At 39.2% G+C, this 19,899-nt stretch overlaps 4 protein-coding genes across 4 annotated transcripts; 1 reads left to right on the top strand and 3 right to left on the bottom strand.

Annotated features, from left to right (window-relative positions):
• Positions 1-264: 264 nt before the first annotated feature.
• On the bottom strand, positions 265-3,168 carry LOC144051024 (uncharacterized). The gene is made up of 2 exons (XM_077564774.1): positions 2,739-3,168; positions 265-2,291 (listed from the first exon to the last, which is right to left on the bottom strand). The coding sequence occupies exons 1-2, from the start codon at positions 2,863-2,865 to the stop codon at positions 601-603; spliced, it is 1,818 nt and encodes a 605-aa protein (XP_077420900.1). The 5' UTR covers positions 2,866-3,168; the 3' UTR covers positions 265-600.
• A 582-nt stretch (positions 3,169-3,750) lies between these two features.
• LOC144051029 (uncharacterized) lies at positions 3,751-6,355 on the top strand. The gene is made up of 2 exons (XM_077564780.1): positions 3,751-4,151; positions 4,991-6,355. The coding sequence occupies exons 1-2, from the start codon at positions 3,881-3,883 to the stop codon at positions 6,334-6,336; spliced, it is 1,617 nt and encodes a 538-aa protein (XP_077420906.1). The 5' UTR covers positions 3,751-3,880; the 3' UTR covers positions 6,337-6,355.
• A 519-nt stretch (positions 6,356-6,874) lies between these two features.
• On the bottom strand, positions 6,875-13,654 carry LOC144051022 (uncharacterized). The gene is made up of 6 exons (XM_077564771.1): positions 12,435-13,654; positions 11,600-11,922; positions 9,542-10,941; positions 8,905-9,471; positions 7,961-8,154; positions 6,875-7,632 (listed from the first exon to the last, which is right to left on the bottom strand). Exons 2-6 carry the CDS (start codon positions 11,787-11,789, stop codon positions 7,134-7,136), a joined length of 2,850 nt encoding a protein of 949 aa, XP_077420897.1. The 5' UTR covers positions 11,790-11,922; positions 12,435-13,654; the 3' UTR covers positions 6,875-7,133.
• Positions 13,655-13,811: 157 nt separating this feature from the next.
• Positions 13,812-19,624, bottom strand: LOC144051023 (uncharacterized). The gene is made up of 6 exons (XM_077564772.1): positions 19,454-19,624; positions 19,225-19,351; positions 16,811-17,964; positions 16,173-16,730; positions 15,137-15,330; positions 13,812-14,549 (listed from the first exon to the last, which is right to left on the bottom strand). The coding sequence occupies exons 1-6, from the start codon at positions 19,520-19,522 to the stop codon at positions 14,054-14,056; spliced, it is 2,598 nt and encodes an 865-aa protein (XP_077420898.1). The 5' UTR covers positions 19,523-19,624; the 3' UTR covers positions 13,812-14,053.
• Between the last annotated feature and the right edge of the window lie 275 nt (positions 19,625-19,899).

The raw sequence follows: 19,899 nt of genomic DNA, 5'->3' as shown, positions 1-19,899 counted from the left end.
TTTGATAAAAACTTGTACCGCAAACGGAACAACAGATTTTTTTCATGTCTCTTTTAAGGGTTGCCTTGTTGACAAAGATTTTGTCACACTAACCACTTTTTTTTATTAACTGGATGTATTTGCTAAAAAAACAAAAAACAACTTTTTGGCAGAGTTTATTCGAGTGATTATGGTGCCATTTTCCAAGCGGTCATTTACAGCTTGTACAGTACTAGTTTGAGCAGCGCCAGCGAGAGAGCCAGGAACAAAGTGAGTCTAGTCCTGTTTTTATTTCTCTCTGCTTTATTTAGGAAGTTGAATACAGTGTGACAAATCATTAAAATGCACCACATCACTTTGCTCAAGAAATAAAGACAGCGAAGGACAATATTTTGTTTTTGATTTATCAAAATTTTTTATCTATTGTATAAATTCCACACCATACAATTTGAATTGAACACAGCTGTCAATGCACTGAAAAAGATAGTGAAGCGCCGCCAATAACAAAGGAATTCTTTAGAAAGCCCGACACAACATCAACACTACTTACTCATATTTGTTGTCACATCAATTAATCAAATAAGCTTATATTATCTTCCAGTTTACATCCAGTCTGTGGTTTTATTTCTTGCCAGCACACTTGTGTATCTTCAGATTGTCTTTGCGAGAGAATTTTCTGTCACACACACTGCAACAAAACATTTTCTCTCCAGTGTGTGTTGTCATATGTCTATCTAAATGTGAACGACAAGTTAACCTTATACCGCACTCTAAGCACGAATACGGCCTGTCGTCCGTGTGTGTTTTTTGGTGGCGAACGAACGAGGACTGAACACTAAAACTTTTGTTACACACTGAACAGGTAAAAGGTTTTTCACCAGCGTGTGCGCTCGTGTGGATCATAAAATATTTCCTTCCAGCAAAGCTTTTACCGCACATTGGGCATGTAAAAGGTTTCTCTCCAGTGTGTGTTCTTTGGTGTCGGACAAATGATGAACGACCACTGAAACGTTTGTTACAGACTGAGCATGAAAAAGGTTTTTCCCCCGTGTGTGTTCTTGTGTGCACCATAAAATACGTTTTCAAAGCGAACCTTTTACCACACACAGAGCAGGTAAAAGGCTTGTCACCAGTGTGTGTTCTTTTGTGTCGGGAAAATGTTGAAAAAGCACTAAAACGTTTATTACACACTGGGCAAGAAAAAGGTTTTTCACCAGTGTGGATTCTTGTGTGTACTATAAAATGTGCCTTTTCGCCAAATCTTTTACCGCACACTAAGCAAGGAAAAGGTTTCTCACCAGTGTGTGTTCGTTTGTGTCGAACAAACGACGAACGGCCGCTGAAGCTTTTGTTGCAGACTGAACATGTAAATGTTTTTTCTTCCGTGTGTGTTCTTGCGTGTATTGTCAAAACAGACTTATGAGAGAATTTTTTACCACACACTTTACAGGAAAACATTTTTTTGCCTGTGTGTTTTCTCAATTGTGTTTCCAACTGCGCATTTTGATTCTCTATCATACCAGACGCTGTGGTTTGTTCAGTGTGGTTTCTGGTGTGCCTTACCAGATTTCCCTTTTGAGAAAATTGTTTACCACAAAGTGAGCAGGCGAAAGGTTTCTCACCAGTGTGTGTTTTTTTGTGTCGGATAAACGATGAACGACTACTAAAACTTTTGTTGCAAGCTGAACAAGAAAATGGTTTCTCACCAGTGTGTGTTCTTGTGTGTGTTGTCAAAACGGACTTCCGAGAGAATTCTTTTCCACACACTGAGCAGGAAAATGAATTGTCACCAGTGTGTGACCTCATGTGCTTTTTCAAATGTGAATTTTGACGAAATCTCATACCACAAACTGAGCATTGTTTTTTCAGTGTGGCTGGTCTTGTGTGTGTTCTTGTGTGTCTTATCAAATTTCCCTTTTGAGAGAATTCCTTACCACAAACTGAGCACGAGAAAGGTTTCTCTGCTGTGTGTGTTCTCATGTGCATTTTCAAAGCGGAGTTGTTGCCAAAGGCTTTTTCACACTGAGAACATTTCCAGCGTTTGTTGTCAGGACGAGACGTCGCATCACCTTTAGAGTGTTCGTCATCATCAGTGCCAGGAGATGTGTCACTCTCTGCTTGGGATCCCCCACAGTGTTCGCTATCACCTTCTTCATCTTCATCTTCACTCTTCACAATGACACGAATAAATGGCACTGTGGCGATATCCTCCTCCTCCTCTTCCTCTTTGATGTGGGAGGGTTCCTGCCCCTGCTTCTCCACCCTGGAGTTGTGCTCATGCTGCTCAGGATGAAGATCTTTTTTACTTACATCTGCAGGACACAAGACAAACAAAGAGTATATGGTTTGGACAAGTCAGACAAGCTTGTTTTATTGTTCACCATGTATTCCTTCTGTCCATGTTGAGATGTGTTCTAAAAAAAATCCTATTTGTGTATCACTTGATTATTTTTTTAGTGACAAGTACAACATCTTGAGACAAGCCATCGTACATTTTGTTAAAACTAAATTCATGCACCATTCTATACAATGGGCAAGATATTTATTTTTCTTTTGAATCTGTTTTTAATCATGTATGCTTTTTTATTTTGTTTCCGTCCTGTGTCGTCAACGTTGGAAAAAAAAGGCTTGCCCTGAGGATTTTTTCCCCCTGAGAGGAGTTAAATAAAGGAATAAAAATGAAACTTTGGTGTGATAAAAAAGGACCAAACATGTGTGACAGAAGTAGAACCAAACATTTGTAACAGAAGTGATCAAACCTTCTCTGTTCACACCATCTTGAGGTTTCTCAAAAACAGCGTCCAGCAGTTGACGATGTCGCTCGTTCTCCTTCTTTGTTCGACAAAGTACTTCCTCGTACTCTTCTTTTGCACCTTTTGCACACATTATTACACGATAACCAGAACACCTTCTCTTTCTTCTTTACGGAGTGTTGTGTTGTAAACGTCGGCCTCTCTTTGTTCGCAGCCAGCAAGCTAAGCTAAGCAGCTTGTGAAGTCTTAAACTGCAGTAAAGCGAGCCCCTGTGATTACGAAGAAAAACGAACAAAAAACTCATGTGCACGAAAGAAATGTGCGCAGAATAAAGAACAAGTAGCAAGGAAATAAATGACACAGCCAAAACAATTGTACCATCTCGCTAACTTTTCTTTTCGTCTGCTTGGTGTTCTTCTTTTTGTTTAAATGGCGGTTGGTATTTGGTAATCACTGCCTTCCGGCACATTACCGCCACCTACCGGACTGTTGCGTGGATCAGTAGAAGTCAGCGCAAGAAAGAAAATTGTTTTGTTTTCTACCTTAAAGGGATATTGCAATATCAAGAACATGATAGAAATGTGTTCCACACACAATTTTACATATTGTCGTTCATCACTTGTTTTGACACATTTGGAATATTGTCCTGTTATTTGGTCAAGTGCTTCTGCAAAATATCTATATAAAAAGACTGTATATGGTTAATTTGTGAAATAATTTTGTTCATCATGTCCTTGTTTCCAGGTCGTCACCATGATCACCTTTTTGTCTGACTTGGATGTATGTTTAGCTTGATGGATGCAGTTGGTCGCTTCGCAATAAAATACTGGATGATCATGGTGCCATCATTTACTTACAGTAATTGCTTTTCTGTACTTGTCTGGTATTTTGCTGGCTGTCTCTGTATCTATTTCCCCTCGAATTTGTGCAGTGACTAAACGACATTCAATTCGTCACACATTTCCAGTGTCCGTAGATTTAATAAGTTTGTCCAAGTGGTTTTGCCGTACAACTTTCGCTTCAGCTCTCCTTTCGCGTCCGTTTTCCAACTACACTACCTAAACAATTCTCCCCGAATTAGTCCTAAACGGACTGAAGCGTTGACGCAATGCGCTCCACGATTACTTTACTGGGCTAAAACGTGATTTATGACATCTTTGTGTCCGAATAAAAAAACTGTTTTGCGTGCACATACAAGCATCTTGGCCTTGTTTACATTAGCTTATCTTACCTTGCTAGCCGCTAACAAAAGAGACGAGTTTGTTAACAAGTGTTGTGAGTATCGCGTGAAAATGTTTGCTAAAAGTATAAAAGACGAGCACGCGGAGGAACTGTGTCAAATTAAGGAGGAGAACGAGAGACGACGTCAACAACAGGACGCTGTTTTTAAGAAGCCTCAAGATGAACCACATCGAGCAGGTTGTTTATGTTTACTTTACCAGTTTTGTTCAAGAACTTGTAGAATAAAGTCATGTTTTTTGTTATTTTCTATTTTTGCACACAGTCTTCATTTTTGGTTTCGAAAATCTTAGCCATGTAAATAAAACGCCGCATTTATTGTCATGTATTACCTTCTACGAAGGTTATCTTATCTTGAATCTGGCCGATGTGCAGCATTGCGACAGTGATTTGATTTTATAAGTAACTAAATATGCAGTGAACTAAGTTACCACGTTGTAGTCTTAATTTCCCTTACAATACTTAATTCATCAAGGCAACAAAATCCATATTCCATTTTAAGGCCAACGCGCTCCCACAGACATAAAATATTTGTTTGACTTACTCATTTTTAGATGACATGACTTCAGTCTGCGGCCACTTTTTTTTCAGGGTGCCAATTGATGCCTTTAGGCGTGTTGATGTGATATGTTGGCTAATTGTGTTGATAGTGTATGTTGTGTGTGTATGCGTACATAAGGCCGTCAATTCTTAATACACCATAATAAACTGTTGCTAAATAAACCAAACCAAAAAAATATACCACTCCAAACTTTTCTCAGAATCAGCGCATCTGATTTAATCAACTAGGGCTGGTTTACGAGGCTGTACTGGCTAAACACAAATTGCCCACTAGATGGCACCATTTTCATTTCAAATCCGTTTAAAGGCAAAATCATCCAAGTACAACCTGTTGAAAAGAATGGAGCCCGATAAAAGGCAATCGAGTCAAACACTGTCAAAAACATAGTGCTGTTTTTACGTTGCAAAAGCTGTTATTTATCCACACAACCATGTGTTTATATTCTTGTGTCCTGCAGATGTGTGTTCTGAACAGCAGGAGACAGAGTCCTATCATATGAAAGAGGAGCTTTATGATGAAGAGCCTTTCTTCATGAAACAGGAAGAGGAGTCGGAACTCTTCTATGTCAAAGAGGTGGAAGAGCCTCTCGACATTAAAGAGGAAGAGGATGAGGAAGAAATCACCGCATTGCCATTGAATGTTGTCCTTTTGAAGAGTGAAGATGATGACGAAAGTGAGGACAACAGAGGGGCGGCACCTTCAAGCTCAAGCCAACACATGATAAAGGAAAGTGATGGCTACCACTGTGGAGGACCCCAAGTAGACAGCCTATTAGCGCCACTGTCAGATAATGAGGACATAACATCACACAGTCTTGACATTAATGATGATGAACACTCAATTGGGGAAATGACATGTCACACTGACAACAAACACTGGGAATGTTCTCAGTGTAGGAAAACATTTTGTTCAAAGTCAGGTTTGAATCTTCACATGAGAATACACAAAGGGGAAAAAGCTTTTGAGTGCTCAGTTTGTGGTAAAAGATTTATTCAGAAGGGAAATTTAGAAGCACATGCAAGAACACACTCTGGCGAGAAACCTTATGCTTGCTCAGTTTGCGGTCAAAGATTCTCTGAAGCTGGAAGCTTAAGAAGACACAAAAGAACGCACACTGGTGAGAAACCTTTTGCCTGCTCATTTTGTGGTAAAGGATTCACTACTCAGGGAAATTTAAAAACACACACAAGAACACACACAGGCGATAAACCTTTTGCTTGCTCATTTTGTGGTCAAAGATTCTCTGGTCAGGGAAGCTTAAGAAGACATTTAAGAATACATACTGGTGAGAAACTTTTTGCCTGCACAGTTTGTGGTAAAATATTTTCTACAAGGGGAAGTTTAGGAAGACACACAAGAGCACACACTGGGGAGAAACCTTTTGCGTGCTCAGTTTGTGGTATGAGATTCAGTTGGAAGGCATACTTAATATCACACAAAACAACACATACTGGTGAGAAACCTTTTGCTTGCTTAGTGTGTGGTAAAAGATTCACTTTGAAGCCATATTTAGTGAGGCACACAAGAACACACACTGGAGAGAAACCTTTTGTCTGCTCAATTTGCGGTACATCATTCTCGGACACGGGAACCTTAAGAAGACACACAAAAATCCACACCGGAGAGAAACCCTTTGCTTGCACAATATGCGATAAAAGATTCACCCGGAAGAGAGATTCAATCAGGCACATAAGTATACACACTGGGGAGAAACCCTTTGACTGCTCACTTTGTGGTAAAATATTATCTTGTAATTATCATGTTAAGAGACACAACTGTGCTGAAAAAGGAAAAGATAAATAAAGTTTTGACTCTGTGATAAGACGGAAGAATGTACATGAATCCTGAGTAAAATACAAGACCAAACTGAGTGTTCAATATAGTTCTTGCTTCCATTTCTTCCTTGTGTGTAGTGTAGTGTAATTGTACATTCGTCTGACTTCAGTGCAGGCAGTGTGTGAATGGTTGTAATAAAGTTGGCTGTGTTTTGTTAAAACCCACTGAGAAGCCTCTGTAGAAACGCCAACATAAAACATGAGTAAGACGTCACGTTTAGGTGCAGACTGCAATGTTTTATTGTATAATTTATTTAACGTGGCGCAGTATCTGAAGTTGTCAGTTACTATGTAGTTGCAAAGTCACTTGTGATGATGAAGTTGCCAGTTGTGACACAGTTGCTATGGTCCTTCCTGTATGTGTGACTCTTATTTTGTCATATAGACCATTTTTGGGTCCTAACTCCGAACCTTACATGAAACTTGGGCTACATTCATGCAGTCTGACCTTGGCATAAGAAAAGGCAATTAAGCAAAAAACAGGCATGAAGAAGGCCTGAGACATGTCATGGTGGTGCATGTTTTTTCACTGCCATTTTATTTCACATTACTCGCTTTAAATCCGTTTCTGCAATCAACACACAACCAGTTGTTGGGAACACTTGTCAATCACATGTATGCCTTATCAAACTGTGCTCTGCAACCCACGACAACTAAAAATTGTGCCATCTTCCACAATCCTATAGTAACAGCATTTTTTTCCCCCAATCATCTGATATGGCAGAACTTGATGTTGCACATTTTACAGTAGTTCTAAATGACCATTTACCTTACTCTTCTAGAATACAATTTGCCTAACAACTCTGGCAAAATTATATAGCGGTACGCTAAATTAACTTTACCAGATTGAATGTTAAAGAAACTGGCATTAAATTTAATCCGTTGAATTGACATCTTGTCGTTGCGCCACATTACACAATCACAGTAGTCACTATTTGTAATTTTAATCTGTGACTGCACCCGGAAGTAGTAGGCATCGTCTTGTTTTAAAGGAATTTCACACCAGTCATCTCTACAACAGTAAAACGAATGATCATGGTCAACTGCGGTCAGGCTTTCTTGTTGTAGACAGTGAAAACATTTGATCTGTACACAACCAACTCCACAACACGCACACCTCACAATGCTGTCAGGTGAGGCCCCCATGTGTGGGTTTTCTTTCCACACAACAAGTCCACACTCCCTAGTTGTGAAGGCCTGATGGTAAGAACCTTGGATGGAAGAGTACTGCTTCAATGCAGTTTGCACATGCTTACACCCCCACCTGGTAAAAGAAAAATCATATGCAATTTTCAGGTAATATGCTGTGTATGACACGTCAATCTTCAGCCAGTAGTTTTTATCAAAACTATTGGCGTAAGATCACTATGTCATGCAATGTAATCATAATCATGCAAATGTTACCATCCCTTTTTGTGCACTGACAAGGTAAAATAATTTTCAAAAAAAGGAAGAAAAAAAAACAACAACTTATGATCCATTATTTAAAAAAACAAAAAACTTTATAGACAAAGGAGAAAAAATACTATACGGTACAATGTATATATTTTGAAATCTACAATCATACATTAAAAAGGGACAAATGACAGTACCTAGTGTCCTCTGGACTGAGTTTACAGCTCCCAGGGTAGCAGATTCTGTTGATTAGTGATAGGGAAGGTTGCAGGACGCTGATCTGCGTCAACGCTTTGAAGTCGGGGGCAGTCACTCGTCCTGCACGCTGCTGGTACCATACAGTGGTTGACCATGCTGACTCCGTTCGCGTCTCTTTTTCAATATTAGATACCTGTACAAAAGAAAGAAAGTTGAAGCATGCATACATGATACATTACACAAACTATCGTTTCCATATAGGCGGCATTTTCACCTAATTTAATAACTGTGAAGACATACCCAAGGAAATTTCCTTGTGAAAGACAATACATTTCACTGATTTGAGAACTAGAATTCTTGCCAGTTGCCATAATTCAAAAAGTAAAAAAAATTTTTTTCAAACTTTTAATGTCAAAACGTCTTTACCGTTATGTGAATTACATTTTTGGGACATACTTTATGTTTCTCCTATTGTTTAATGTTTCTTTTTAAAGAACACCAACATGTGCATCATTTAAATAAAAAAAAGAAGAAGAAGCAATCTCTCTTTACCATTAACACCACTGAGAGCCTTGTTATATCGTTGCAATGCACCAGAGGGATCTGTGAGCTCAAATGCCAAGATGAGGCAGCCAATTTGCATTTAGACAATAGCAGACCGCAAAATGATTATTTTGTAACAAATGTTTTAATTAATTTGTTAGTGTTGTAACTTTAGCATGTTTTACTGTCATTACAATTACATAAATGAATGCTTAAATTTTTAATCAATAACTTTTTTAGAAAAATACCCTCAAGACACATACCCATATGGAATGAAGGAAGCATTAAAAAATAGAAAAAAAGAAGAAGCTCAATTTGATTCCAAAGTGTCTTTACTGTTGTTAAACACATTATGTGAAAATGACCCATATGTAATTTGAATTCAAAATAACAACTCTACCTGTTCTTCTGTAATTTTCATATTTTTGAACACTTCATCTGCTACTTTCCGCAGATCCTTCTCACTCATCTGCTCATACCGACTTTGATAAAGACGTGTGAGAGGCGGAGGTAGACTTCTCAACTCTGATATTGCCGTGGACCTCTTGACGTCTGGCGACACGCTCCGTGAAGCGCGACTCGCAACAGACTCCGATAGGGTTTGTTCAAACGCGGCCTTCTCTGGACTTGTCGGGATGCGGACTTGTTCAAACACCGTCACGTCCTCATTGGCTTCCTCCTTCATCCTCTTCTTCCTCATAGGATTTGCAGTGTCTAAGTCAGCCACCTCTGAATATGGCACCTTCGTTGAAGGAGCTTGAGTCTGTTCGTGTCTCACGTCAGCGCCGGTCATCTTATGTGCCATCCTCAGGTGAGTTTCAACAGCGAACAGGGTGGCAACAGCATGAGAGCAGTACTCGCACAGGTATGACATGCAGGTGCAATGACAAGACTGCACGCTGCCCGTTTTCTGGACCACAACCCACACTCGCACCGGCGGCTCATTTTCAAGATGGGAATGCGTCACCTGAAAAGTCATGAATAGTGTTTATCATTTAGGCTCTGTGAAACGTACAGCTTTCCAGTAAGGTTCTTACCTTTGACGTGATGAGAAATCGTTCTTTGCCAGGTATTTCCCATACGCCGGTCCTACGCACGTTCTCTTTGTCAAAATACTTATACGCGTTAAGGTTCTTATACTCCCTGAACGCCTTGTGTGTATGCATCCATGTTGTACGCATGATATAGTTCAAAATATCATAGTAATGCAAGTTGGGGAGGTCGTGAACCTTACAGCATTCAAGAGCGAGAAAAAGATAATCTGGCAAAGTGTACGGATCGCGTATACCCGCCAGGTCAAGTTTTTCCAGATACCTCTTCTTGCTCGCGTCATCCATATTTGACAGAATGCATGAAAATGAAAGATTGTCTCGACTTTCCACTGTGTCCATGTTGAAAGCTGCCATATTTACGACCATTAATGTGGCGCGAGAAATATTTTCATTATGGAAACGATGAGGCAGGTCCAAAGCATCCCTGGGGAATTTTTTACCACAAACTTTGCAGGTGTAGCGTTTTTGTCCAGTGTGGATACACATGTGGTTTTTCAAATGAGACACGAGGTCAAAAGTTTGTTCACAATGAGAACATTCCCAGCATTCATTGTTGGGGTTAAATATGACATCACTATTAAAGTGTTTATCATTATAAGTGTCAGAAGAGTGAGACGTTTCGTCGTCGTCATCTGATGGAGGTAAATTGTCAGTGTCAGAAGAATATGACAACTCATCGCTCTCATCCGATGATGGAGTTAAATTGTCAGTGTCAGAAGAGCATGATGCTACATCGTCGTCATCTGATAGCAGCGCTAAGTCGTTGTCTACGTGCAGACGTCCATCACTTTCTGTTATGTGTTGACTTTGAGGCTCTGCCCCGCTGTTCTCCTCACTTTGATCTTTGAGTTCATCTTTACTTCTCAAAGATTTCACTTCCGCAATCAAAGGCAACTCGGTGACATCATACTCCTCATCTTCCTCTTTAATGGATCTATCATCTGATAACGGAGCTAAATTGTCAGTGTCAGAAGAGTGTGACGTTACGTCGTCGTCATCAGCTGATAGCAGCGCTAAGAAGTTGTCTATTTGTGGACGTCTACTCGGGTCTCCGTCACTTTCTGTTATCACGTGTTGATTCGAGCTGCCGCTTGGAGCCTCGGCCCTGCTGTTCTCCGCACTTTGACTTTGGGGTTCTTCTTTGCTCTTCAAAGACTTCACCTCCACAATCAAAGGCATAATGGTGACATCATATTCCTCCTCTTCATCTTTAATGTAACGTTGCTCTGGCTCTTTAATGTAACCGTGCGGTGGCTCTTCTTTCTGCATGTTACGGCACTCTGGCTCCTCTTCCTCTTTAATGTGAAGCTGCTTTGACTCTTCCTGTTTAATGTGGAGGGAATCTGCCTTCTTTTGCTCAGGATAAAGACATTTTTCACTGGGGCCTGGAGGACACAAGAAGACAAAAACAAATGGTAGGGTATAGTTAAATATGGTGTGAATGACTGAATAACAATGTGATGTTCTTGGGGGGGGGGGGGCGAGTCACTCAGATAAATATTTTTCTGTTTAAAAAAAAAATGGTCTCAAGATCACATTTTCTGGAAAGACTGATTTCACTTGGCACGACCAAGGGTTCAGCAAACCAGCCAGCAAGAGTCCAATTTTCCCAATTAGTGGATTTAAACTGTTAAATTTTGATATTACCTGCAAACCTTCAGATTTACATTTTTACTACACCATGTTATAAAATAATGCTCTGAATCAGATTACTGTCCCACCTTAAGTAGTTACACACACACACACACACACACACACACACACACACACACACACACGCACACACACACGCACACACGTACACACACACACACACATAATAATAATAATTATTAATATTTAAAAGTTGTATTTTGTTTTGACTGTAGTACTTTGAGATCACTTGCAAATAGCATTTATTATTATTTTCATTATTATTATGAATACTACTAATTACATCCCCATAAACTTTAAAAATCAGGCTGGTCAAATGAAGCCAATTTGTTCCCCGCAATGAAATATCACAACATCGTTAATTGCTTAATTGTAAAGAAGAGTGCCTACACTTGGGAGGACGTTGATGCGGACGCTGTACTTCATTCTGCATGGTTTTCAACATCTCAGATCTTGGCTTGACAGGATCCGTCTGTGTTGAAGCTGTCCTATGAATGGGACTCTCCTCACTTGGGGGTTCCTCAGGTGGCAAATCTTCTAAATTTAGCTCTGTTTTATCACACATTCTTCTTTCACTCATCAAGCATTTTTCTTTTTCTGTTGTCGTTTGTTTCTTTCTGCATTCCTGTTCTGCCTCTTCTCATACACCATTGGTAACTATTGGCAGCCATCAGCATTCATCCACTCATACTAGGCTCATATTGTCGGTTCACCTGCAAAATGATGTGGAAATTATTATCACTTTATCAGTAATTGCGATGTTATTTTATCTTTTACTGCAAACATGGTTAACTTTATCAAATTATTATAAATTTACATATCACATTATTTTATTACATTACAAAAATGACAATAAATACACTTACAGACTTGGCGACTATTTTTTTTTTGCCTGTAATTCCCTCAACTGCGCACCCTCTTAACATGGAAGCCTTCATCCATAAAATCAAAATATATTGTTTTTTTTATACTGTCAAGAGGACATTAGCGCGTATTTTTGTTTGCAAACTTGGTTTAAAGTCTTCCTAGCCTTCCAACGTGTGCCACAGCCCACAATGCAAGGCGGTTTCCGAGCACTAAATCACTATCTAGGAGTACACGAATGATAGAACACTCGAGGGAATTCCACAAAAAAAAAGCCTTGAATAGGATTATTTCTATTCATTTTATCTATGATATAAAAGTAGCACGTGACTAAACAAGTGTGAGTAAAAAGTGAACGTACCTGCTCTGCGTAACACATTTTGAAACTTTTTCAAATCAGCGTCCGGTAGCCGTCTCGTCTTTCGTTCCATAAAATTCTTCCTCACATCCTTCTTTCACATTTGTTTGCCACGTCTTCACACTATCACAATACTTGACATTCACACTTGATCACCGTTTAGCGATGTGTTGATAACAATCGCGTTTTGTTTGCGTTTACCAAGCTAAACTAAACTCGTTTCGAGCATGCCATGGCTCAAGACTGTTTGCTCGAATCCAATTGGACCAAATGAAGCGGAGGGCGGGGACACTGGGGCTGAATCTCATTTTTTTATGTCCACTTTTGAATGTGACCCGGAAGTTGTTCTCGCGACAGTTCAAGACAATACATAAAATATTAAAGCCCAAAGTCTTGCCTATTTTGCAGCGTGATCACATTCAAACTAACAACAAAAACGTATTCATTGCGGACAGATATTTATTAAGAAAAAATATACAACTATACCTGTAAACTGTACACTGAAAATGTGAGTTTCTGGAATTACAGGCACCATTCTCAAGAGGCCATTAATTAAATTAAGTTTTAAAATAAAGCTTTTCTTGGAGTTGCCCTTTTAGCTTTATATTAATTCAGTATTTATTAGTTTTTGTTGAGGGGGACAGGGTGTATTTTTTATGTGGAAGATAAAAACAAAAGGGTAAGTATTGTGTAATAAAAATTCAACATAAATATTACTTTAAAAACAACCATCCACAAATCAAATACAGGTATTGTTTAACAGTCCATAGACTATGATTTATAATAAGTCCTGTGTATATATACACCTCTTAAATTAGATGCTGATAGGATGGACTCACTTTCCATTCCTTGTTTGCCAAATTAACAACTTCTATAGTGGTTTTGTGGCCTTAATTCCTGTTGAGAATTATTAAACCCAGTTGTACAGTGCACGTTATATTTGTTATATATGAAGAAGAAAAAAGAACACGTTACATATAGTGTCGTGTTTCGAGTGAGCCATTCCAAACCACCGAATGGACTAACAATGCCGCTTATTCGCCGTCCGCAGAAGTGAAGCCACCGGCAGCCATCTTACGTTGCCACTCGCCAAACCCACCGAATTTAATGCAAAACAATCTCAAAGGCATAGTTACTAAATTAATTGCCAAAGATTAAAACAAATGAAATTGTCGTTATAGCTTGTTTTGACAAAATTAAATGTAGTAAATGTTTTTTTTTAATTAATGAAAAATTTGTTTTGTTTTTTTCCAATTTTAGTTACGGTATTTCATTAAGTAAAATAACCTTGGGCTAGTCATGTCATCTGACCTCAGCATAAGAAAAGGCAAATAAAAAACAAGAAGCCAAAGAGACGTCCTGAGCCATGTCGTGCTGGTCTGTGTTTTTTCACTGTCACTTTATTTCCCATTACTTCCTGTACTCCCCCTCTTTCTGCAATCAACACACAACCAGTTGGTTGGCACACTTGTCAATCGTCTGCATGCCTTGTCTAACTATCTGATTGCACTCTGCCATCCCCACACAACTAACCAATATGCCATCATCCACATTCCTACAGTAACAGAACTGATGTGGCAGAACTGGATATTGCACCTTTCACACTACTTCTAAAATACAATTTAACTAACTCTTCTAGAATAGAATTTGCCTAACAACTCTGGCAAAATTATATGGCAGTACGCAAAATTAACTCTACTGGTGTCAATGCAGAAATTGACGTCAAACTTAATTCGCTGAACTGATATTGTGTCGTTGCGCCACACAACAAAGTCACAGTAGTTACCATTTGTAATTCTAAGCTGCGCTTGCACCCGGAAGTAATAGGCATCATCATGTTTTAAAGGAATTTCACACCAGTCATCTCTACAACAGTAAAACGAATGATCATGGTCAACTGCGGTCAGGCTTTCTTGTTGTAGACAGTGAAAACATTTGATCTGTACACAACCAACTCCACAACACTTACACCTCACAATGCTGTCAGGCGAGGCCCCCACGTGTGGGTTTTCTTTCCACACAACAAATCCACAATCCCTAGTTGTGAAGGCCTGATGGGAAGAAGCTTGGATGGAAGAGTAAAGCTTCATTGCAGTTTTGGCATGCTTACACCCCCACCTGGTTAAAGAAAAATCATTTTTAAGGTCATGTAATGCTGTGTATGACACGTCATTAGATATACAAGCATCACCACAAGCAGGGAAGTTATACATGTGGTGGTCTGAATCCTGAACAGTAAAATAGTTGTCGTTTTTGATGTTTTTATTTGCAATGTGTCAATTACATAATTGTATTCAAAACGTGACTTAAAGCTACTGAACGTAGAAAATTCCATTTGAATAGTTACTGCCACCTGCTGACGAAAAATGAAACTGCACATACCGTTCTTCACATACACACACACACATTACGTCACAGCCGCAGACAGGGTACGGGAAATTCTAACCCAAATCCAGTCTGAAAACTATTGGCCAGAGGCTTGCAGGAGTACCCATTGTGAACAGCTAAGGTGTTAATCGACTAATTAGAAGGCATTTCAGTCATAAATGGTCAAATAAAAATCTTAGTGTAAAGTTATTTTTGGGAAAAAAAGTTCCATATTGCAGCTTTAAGAGGCATTATAAAAATGATAACAAAATGTATTTAGACAATTTTGACATCTACAATTATAAATTAGATTATGACCATTTGCATAAGTACAGTACCTTGTGTCATCTGGACTGAGTACGCAGCTCCCAGGGTAGCAGATTCTGTTGATTAGTGACAGGGAAGGTCTCTCGATGCTGGTCCGCGTCAACGCTTTGAAGTCAGAGGTAGTCAACCGTCCTGCACGCTGCCGGTACCATAGAGTGGTCGACCATGCCGACTGCTTCCTTGTCACTTTTTCAACAGTAGCTACCTGTAGAGATGAAAGGAAAACAAACACGGAATGTTGCAGCATACATACTGTACCTCACGTAACTTTCATATCGTCACCTTAAAATAATTGCCCAAATATATATATTTTTTGTGCCTAAATCATCTCATGATGCAAATGGTTAACATTTTTGTTTCCTTAAAAAAATGACTTAAGCAATTATTTTAAGAAGGCGTTGATATTCAGTATGTATGCAATGGGTCATTCTCATATAATTTCATCACTGCAAAGATACACCCCACTAAATTCCCTTTTTTAAAGTCAATTTATTTGACTGATGAGTATTTAAAGTATTATTAAAATAATTCAAACAGTAATCATTTTTTAAGAAAAAAAATTCTAACATAATATTTTCCAAACTTTTAATGCTAATCTGTCTTTAAGGTTATGTGTCCCAAAGTTTCATGATTCGAATCACGTTTTCCGAAGACAAAATTTTCAATGACCAATTTTAGAAAAGAATCCGACTTCACCCACCAGTTTTAAATCAGATGTCACTAAACAAAGGGACAGAGACCGTAAGTGGCAAAAAAAAAGAAAAGTTGACATGATTCTTAACATATTCATCTATTTATTTATTGCAACATGAATTTAGTTATTCTAAAAAAGTAACTTTACGTAACCAAACGTGATGATCAGCCATCTTTGTTGTTTACATTTGCTTCAAATACTTTGAGATCGGAAATGGAAGCTTGTGCACCAATAAATAAGGACAGCATACAAAAAAAAAGCAACTTTTTTGTGTGTGTAAATTTCTGCTATTAATCATATTATATGAAAATGACCCATATATAATTTGATTGAATTCAAAATAAAAATTCTACCTGTTCTTCTGTAATCTTCATATTTCTGAACACTTCATCTGCTACTTTCCGCAGATCCTCCTCACTTATCCGCTCATATTTACTTTGATAAAGACTTGTCAGAGGGGGAGGTAGAGTTTTCAACACGGATATTGGCATGAACCTCTTGTGGACGTCTGGCAACACATTCAGTACAGCACAACTCACAACAGATTCTGATAGGCTTTGATAAAAAGCAGCCTTCTCTGGACTTGTAGGGAAGGGGACTTCGTCCAACTCGGTGACGTCCTCTTCGGCTTCCTCCGTTATCTTCCTCATATTTGCTGTAGTGTCTACGTCAGCCATCTCTGAATATGTCATTGAAGTAGCTTGAGTCTGTTCTTGTCTCACATCGGGGCAGTTCATCTCCTGTGCCATCCTCACACGGTTTTCAACAGCGAACAGGGTGGCAACAGCATGAGAACAGTGCTTAGACAAGTCTGACATGCAGGTGCAGTGATAAGATAGCACACTGCCCTTTTTCTGGACCACAACCCACACTCGCAGTGGGAGCTTATTTTGAAGCTGGGAACGCATCACCTGAAAGTCATGAATAGTGTATGTATGATAAGTGGTGTGAAATTTCATTGCCAAGTATTGCTTTCTCGTAAGATTCCTACCTTTGACACGATGAGATATATCTCTTTGCCGGGAATTTCCCATACGCCGGTCCCACGTACATGCCCATCCTCAAAATACTTATATGCATCAAGACTCTTATACTCTCTCAACTCCTCTTGAGTATACATCGATGTTGCATAAATGATATAGTTCAAAATATCCTCGTAGCACATGTTGGGGAGGTCGCCGACCTCACAGTGTTCAAGAGTGAGAAAAAGAAAACCTGGCAAGGCGTACGGATCGCGTGTACCAGCCTGGTCAAGTTTTTCCAGATATCTCTTCTTGCTCGTACGATCCATATTTAACATAATGCATGAAAATGAAAGATCGTCTTGATTTTCAAGTATTTCCCTGTTGAAAGCTGCCATATTTATGACCGGCAATATGGCGGGGGAAATATTTTCGCTATGAAAACGATGACGCAGGTCCAAATCATCACTGGAGAATTTTTTACCACAAACTGAGCAGGTGTAGCATTTTTCCCTAGCGTGGATACGCATGTGGATTTTTAAAAGAGACAGGAGGACAAAAGATTGTCCACAATGAGAACATTCCCTGCTTTGGTCGTCGGCGTTATACGTCATATCACTGCAAAAGGGTTCATCATTATCAGTGTCTGTGTCAGTTTCAGAAGTGTGTGACGTTACGCCGTCGTCATCTGATGGAGTTAAACTGTCAGTGTCAGAAGAGTGTGACATTGCATTGTTGTCATCTGATGACGGTGCTAAATTGTCAGTGTCAGAAGAGTGCGACGTTACGTCGTCATCATCTGATGGCGGCGCTAAGAGGCTGTTTACTTGCGGTCCTCTACAGTGGTCTCCATCACTTTCTGTTGTCATGTGGTGACTGGAGCTGCTGCTTGGAGGCTCTGCACCGCTGTTCTCCCCACTTTTAGCTTTGTGTTCACCTTTACTCTTCAAAGGTTTCACTTCCCCAATCGAATGGAACCTGGTGACGTCATACTCCTCCGCTTCCTCTTTAATGTGGGGGTGATCAGGTTCCTCTTCTACTTTAACGCAATGGTGCTCTGGCTCCTCTTTAACGTAACGGTGCTCTGGCTCCTCTTTAATGTGAAGCTGCTCTGACTCTTCCTGTTTAATGTGAAGGGACTCTGGCTTCTGTTGCTCAGGATTAAGACTTTTTTCACAGGGGCCTGGAAAACACAAGAAGATGAAAACAATATGGTTTGGTTGAGTTAAACATCATGCTCATGGTTGAAAACAGCAAGCACTAATTAGAAATGTTTTTCTTTTTTTCACGGTCTTGATATGAGATTTTCTGTAATGACCGATTTCACTGGGCCTTGACCAAATGTTTAGCAAACCAGCCATGCATTTTTGCAAAAATCCATGTTAGTTGAGTAAAACTGTTATTGTTTGACAATGCATATTATTTGCTGTGAACCTTCTAATCAAAACTTCTGCGTACATTTTAATAATGGTTTTGGTATTTCATCAGGTTTCGTTCAAGACTGCAAATCCTGACAAAGACGTTCGACAGACCCTCGCAAATCAATCAATGCTTGCAAATCATTTTTATGCTCGCAAATACATTTTTAACATGCTTAAAAATTTGATGGCAACACAAAAATCTGTTTAAGAGCATGAAAATGGTTTGTGAGGGTCTGGCAACTACTTTGCTTTTACTTAACAGCAAACATCACTGAAGTGATCAAAATAGTGCAACAGGAGAACAAACAAAAATGCCAGGGGGATACAACACCTCACCTTTTCCCACGAACATGCAAGCTACTACTGACCATATGTTCTTTTCATGTCCAACATTTCTTTATTCACAAGAAAAAGTTTAAGAAATCTAACCCCGTTTTTCAATATCCTGTAAACTAATTTGGCAAATATAATATTTTGAAGAAATTACCTCTTGTGTTGAGTTGAATATGTCCTGATTTAATTACTGTAATGTCATTTATTATTTTATTTGTATTTTATGTCTGTAATTTACAATTGTTACAATTGTATGTGAACATTCTATGGTTTTTTTTTTAATGTTTTTTGTGAACTACTATTCCCTAGGCAGTTATTGTTGATTTCCATTGAAAAATGAGTGTTGGTTGTTGCCAAGTTTGTATTTTACAGCAAATAAACAGTTTTAAAAAACAAGCCTTTGCATATGGCGACGTCACACGGTAAATATCTACAATGGAAAACGTTTAACATCCATAAGAATCCAGAAGGATTTTTATTTACATACTTTGTTTACATTCTAACCAGTCTGCCACAACCCACAATGCAAAGCGGCTTCCACGCTCTATACAGTGGAGTACCCGGATGGTGGACCTTGCGAGGAAATTCCAGTGGGGCGAGAAGAAAAAACTAACGCTGGATTTTCCTTTATTTATAATATAAAGTAGTTAGTTAGTTAGTAAGAAAGTGAGAGTAAAAAGTGAACAAACCTGCTCTGTGTAACACATTTTGAAACTTGTTCAAACCCGCGTCCATGAGTCGACTTTGTCCCTCGTTTTCATCTTTTGTTCCACAAAGTTCTTCCTCGTACTCTTCTTTCACACTTATTGCGCACATCTTCACACCACAATCACAAGTACATTCACACTTGATCACTGTTTAGCGCTGTATTGATGACAATCGCGTCTCGATTGTGGTAGCATGCTAAGCTAAACTCACTTCAGAAGCTGTCGAGGCAAATTGACCCCACGAATCCTCGCGTAGGGATGAAGCGAGACGTTCCAGCATGCGCTCAAGTCTGTCTGCTCAAATCCAATTGGACCAAATGAAACGGAGGGCGGACACACTTGGCTAAATCTAATTTTTAAGGATTTCAAACGCGACCCGGAAGTTGTTGTTCCTACAGTACATTTTTTCTTAAATGCTTTATTGATCATAAATCAATACTGCACAACAGATCGGTGAATACAACAACAGCCAGGAGGAGACAAAGGTAAAGGAAACTTGTCCTACAAAAATATATTTCAATAGCCCACACAAGAGCTTCCGGTTCTGCCCTTAAACATTCCTCAGTCATACTTTGCTGGAACAATACAAAAGGTGATGAAACGACTTTTTCACTGCCTAGACTATTTTGTGGCTCCAACGTGTTTTCCTCTTCTGTG

This window comes from Vanacampus margaritifer, chromosome 4, assembly GCF_051991255.1.
Source record: "Vanacampus margaritifer isolate UIUO_Vmar chromosome 4, RoL_Vmar_1.0, whole genome shotgun sequence".
Taxonomy (NCBI): domain Eukaryota; kingdom Metazoa; phylum Chordata; class Actinopteri; order Syngnathiformes; family Syngnathidae; genus Vanacampus; species Vanacampus margaritifer.
This window is presented reverse-complemented; position numbering and strand designations above follow the sequence as displayed.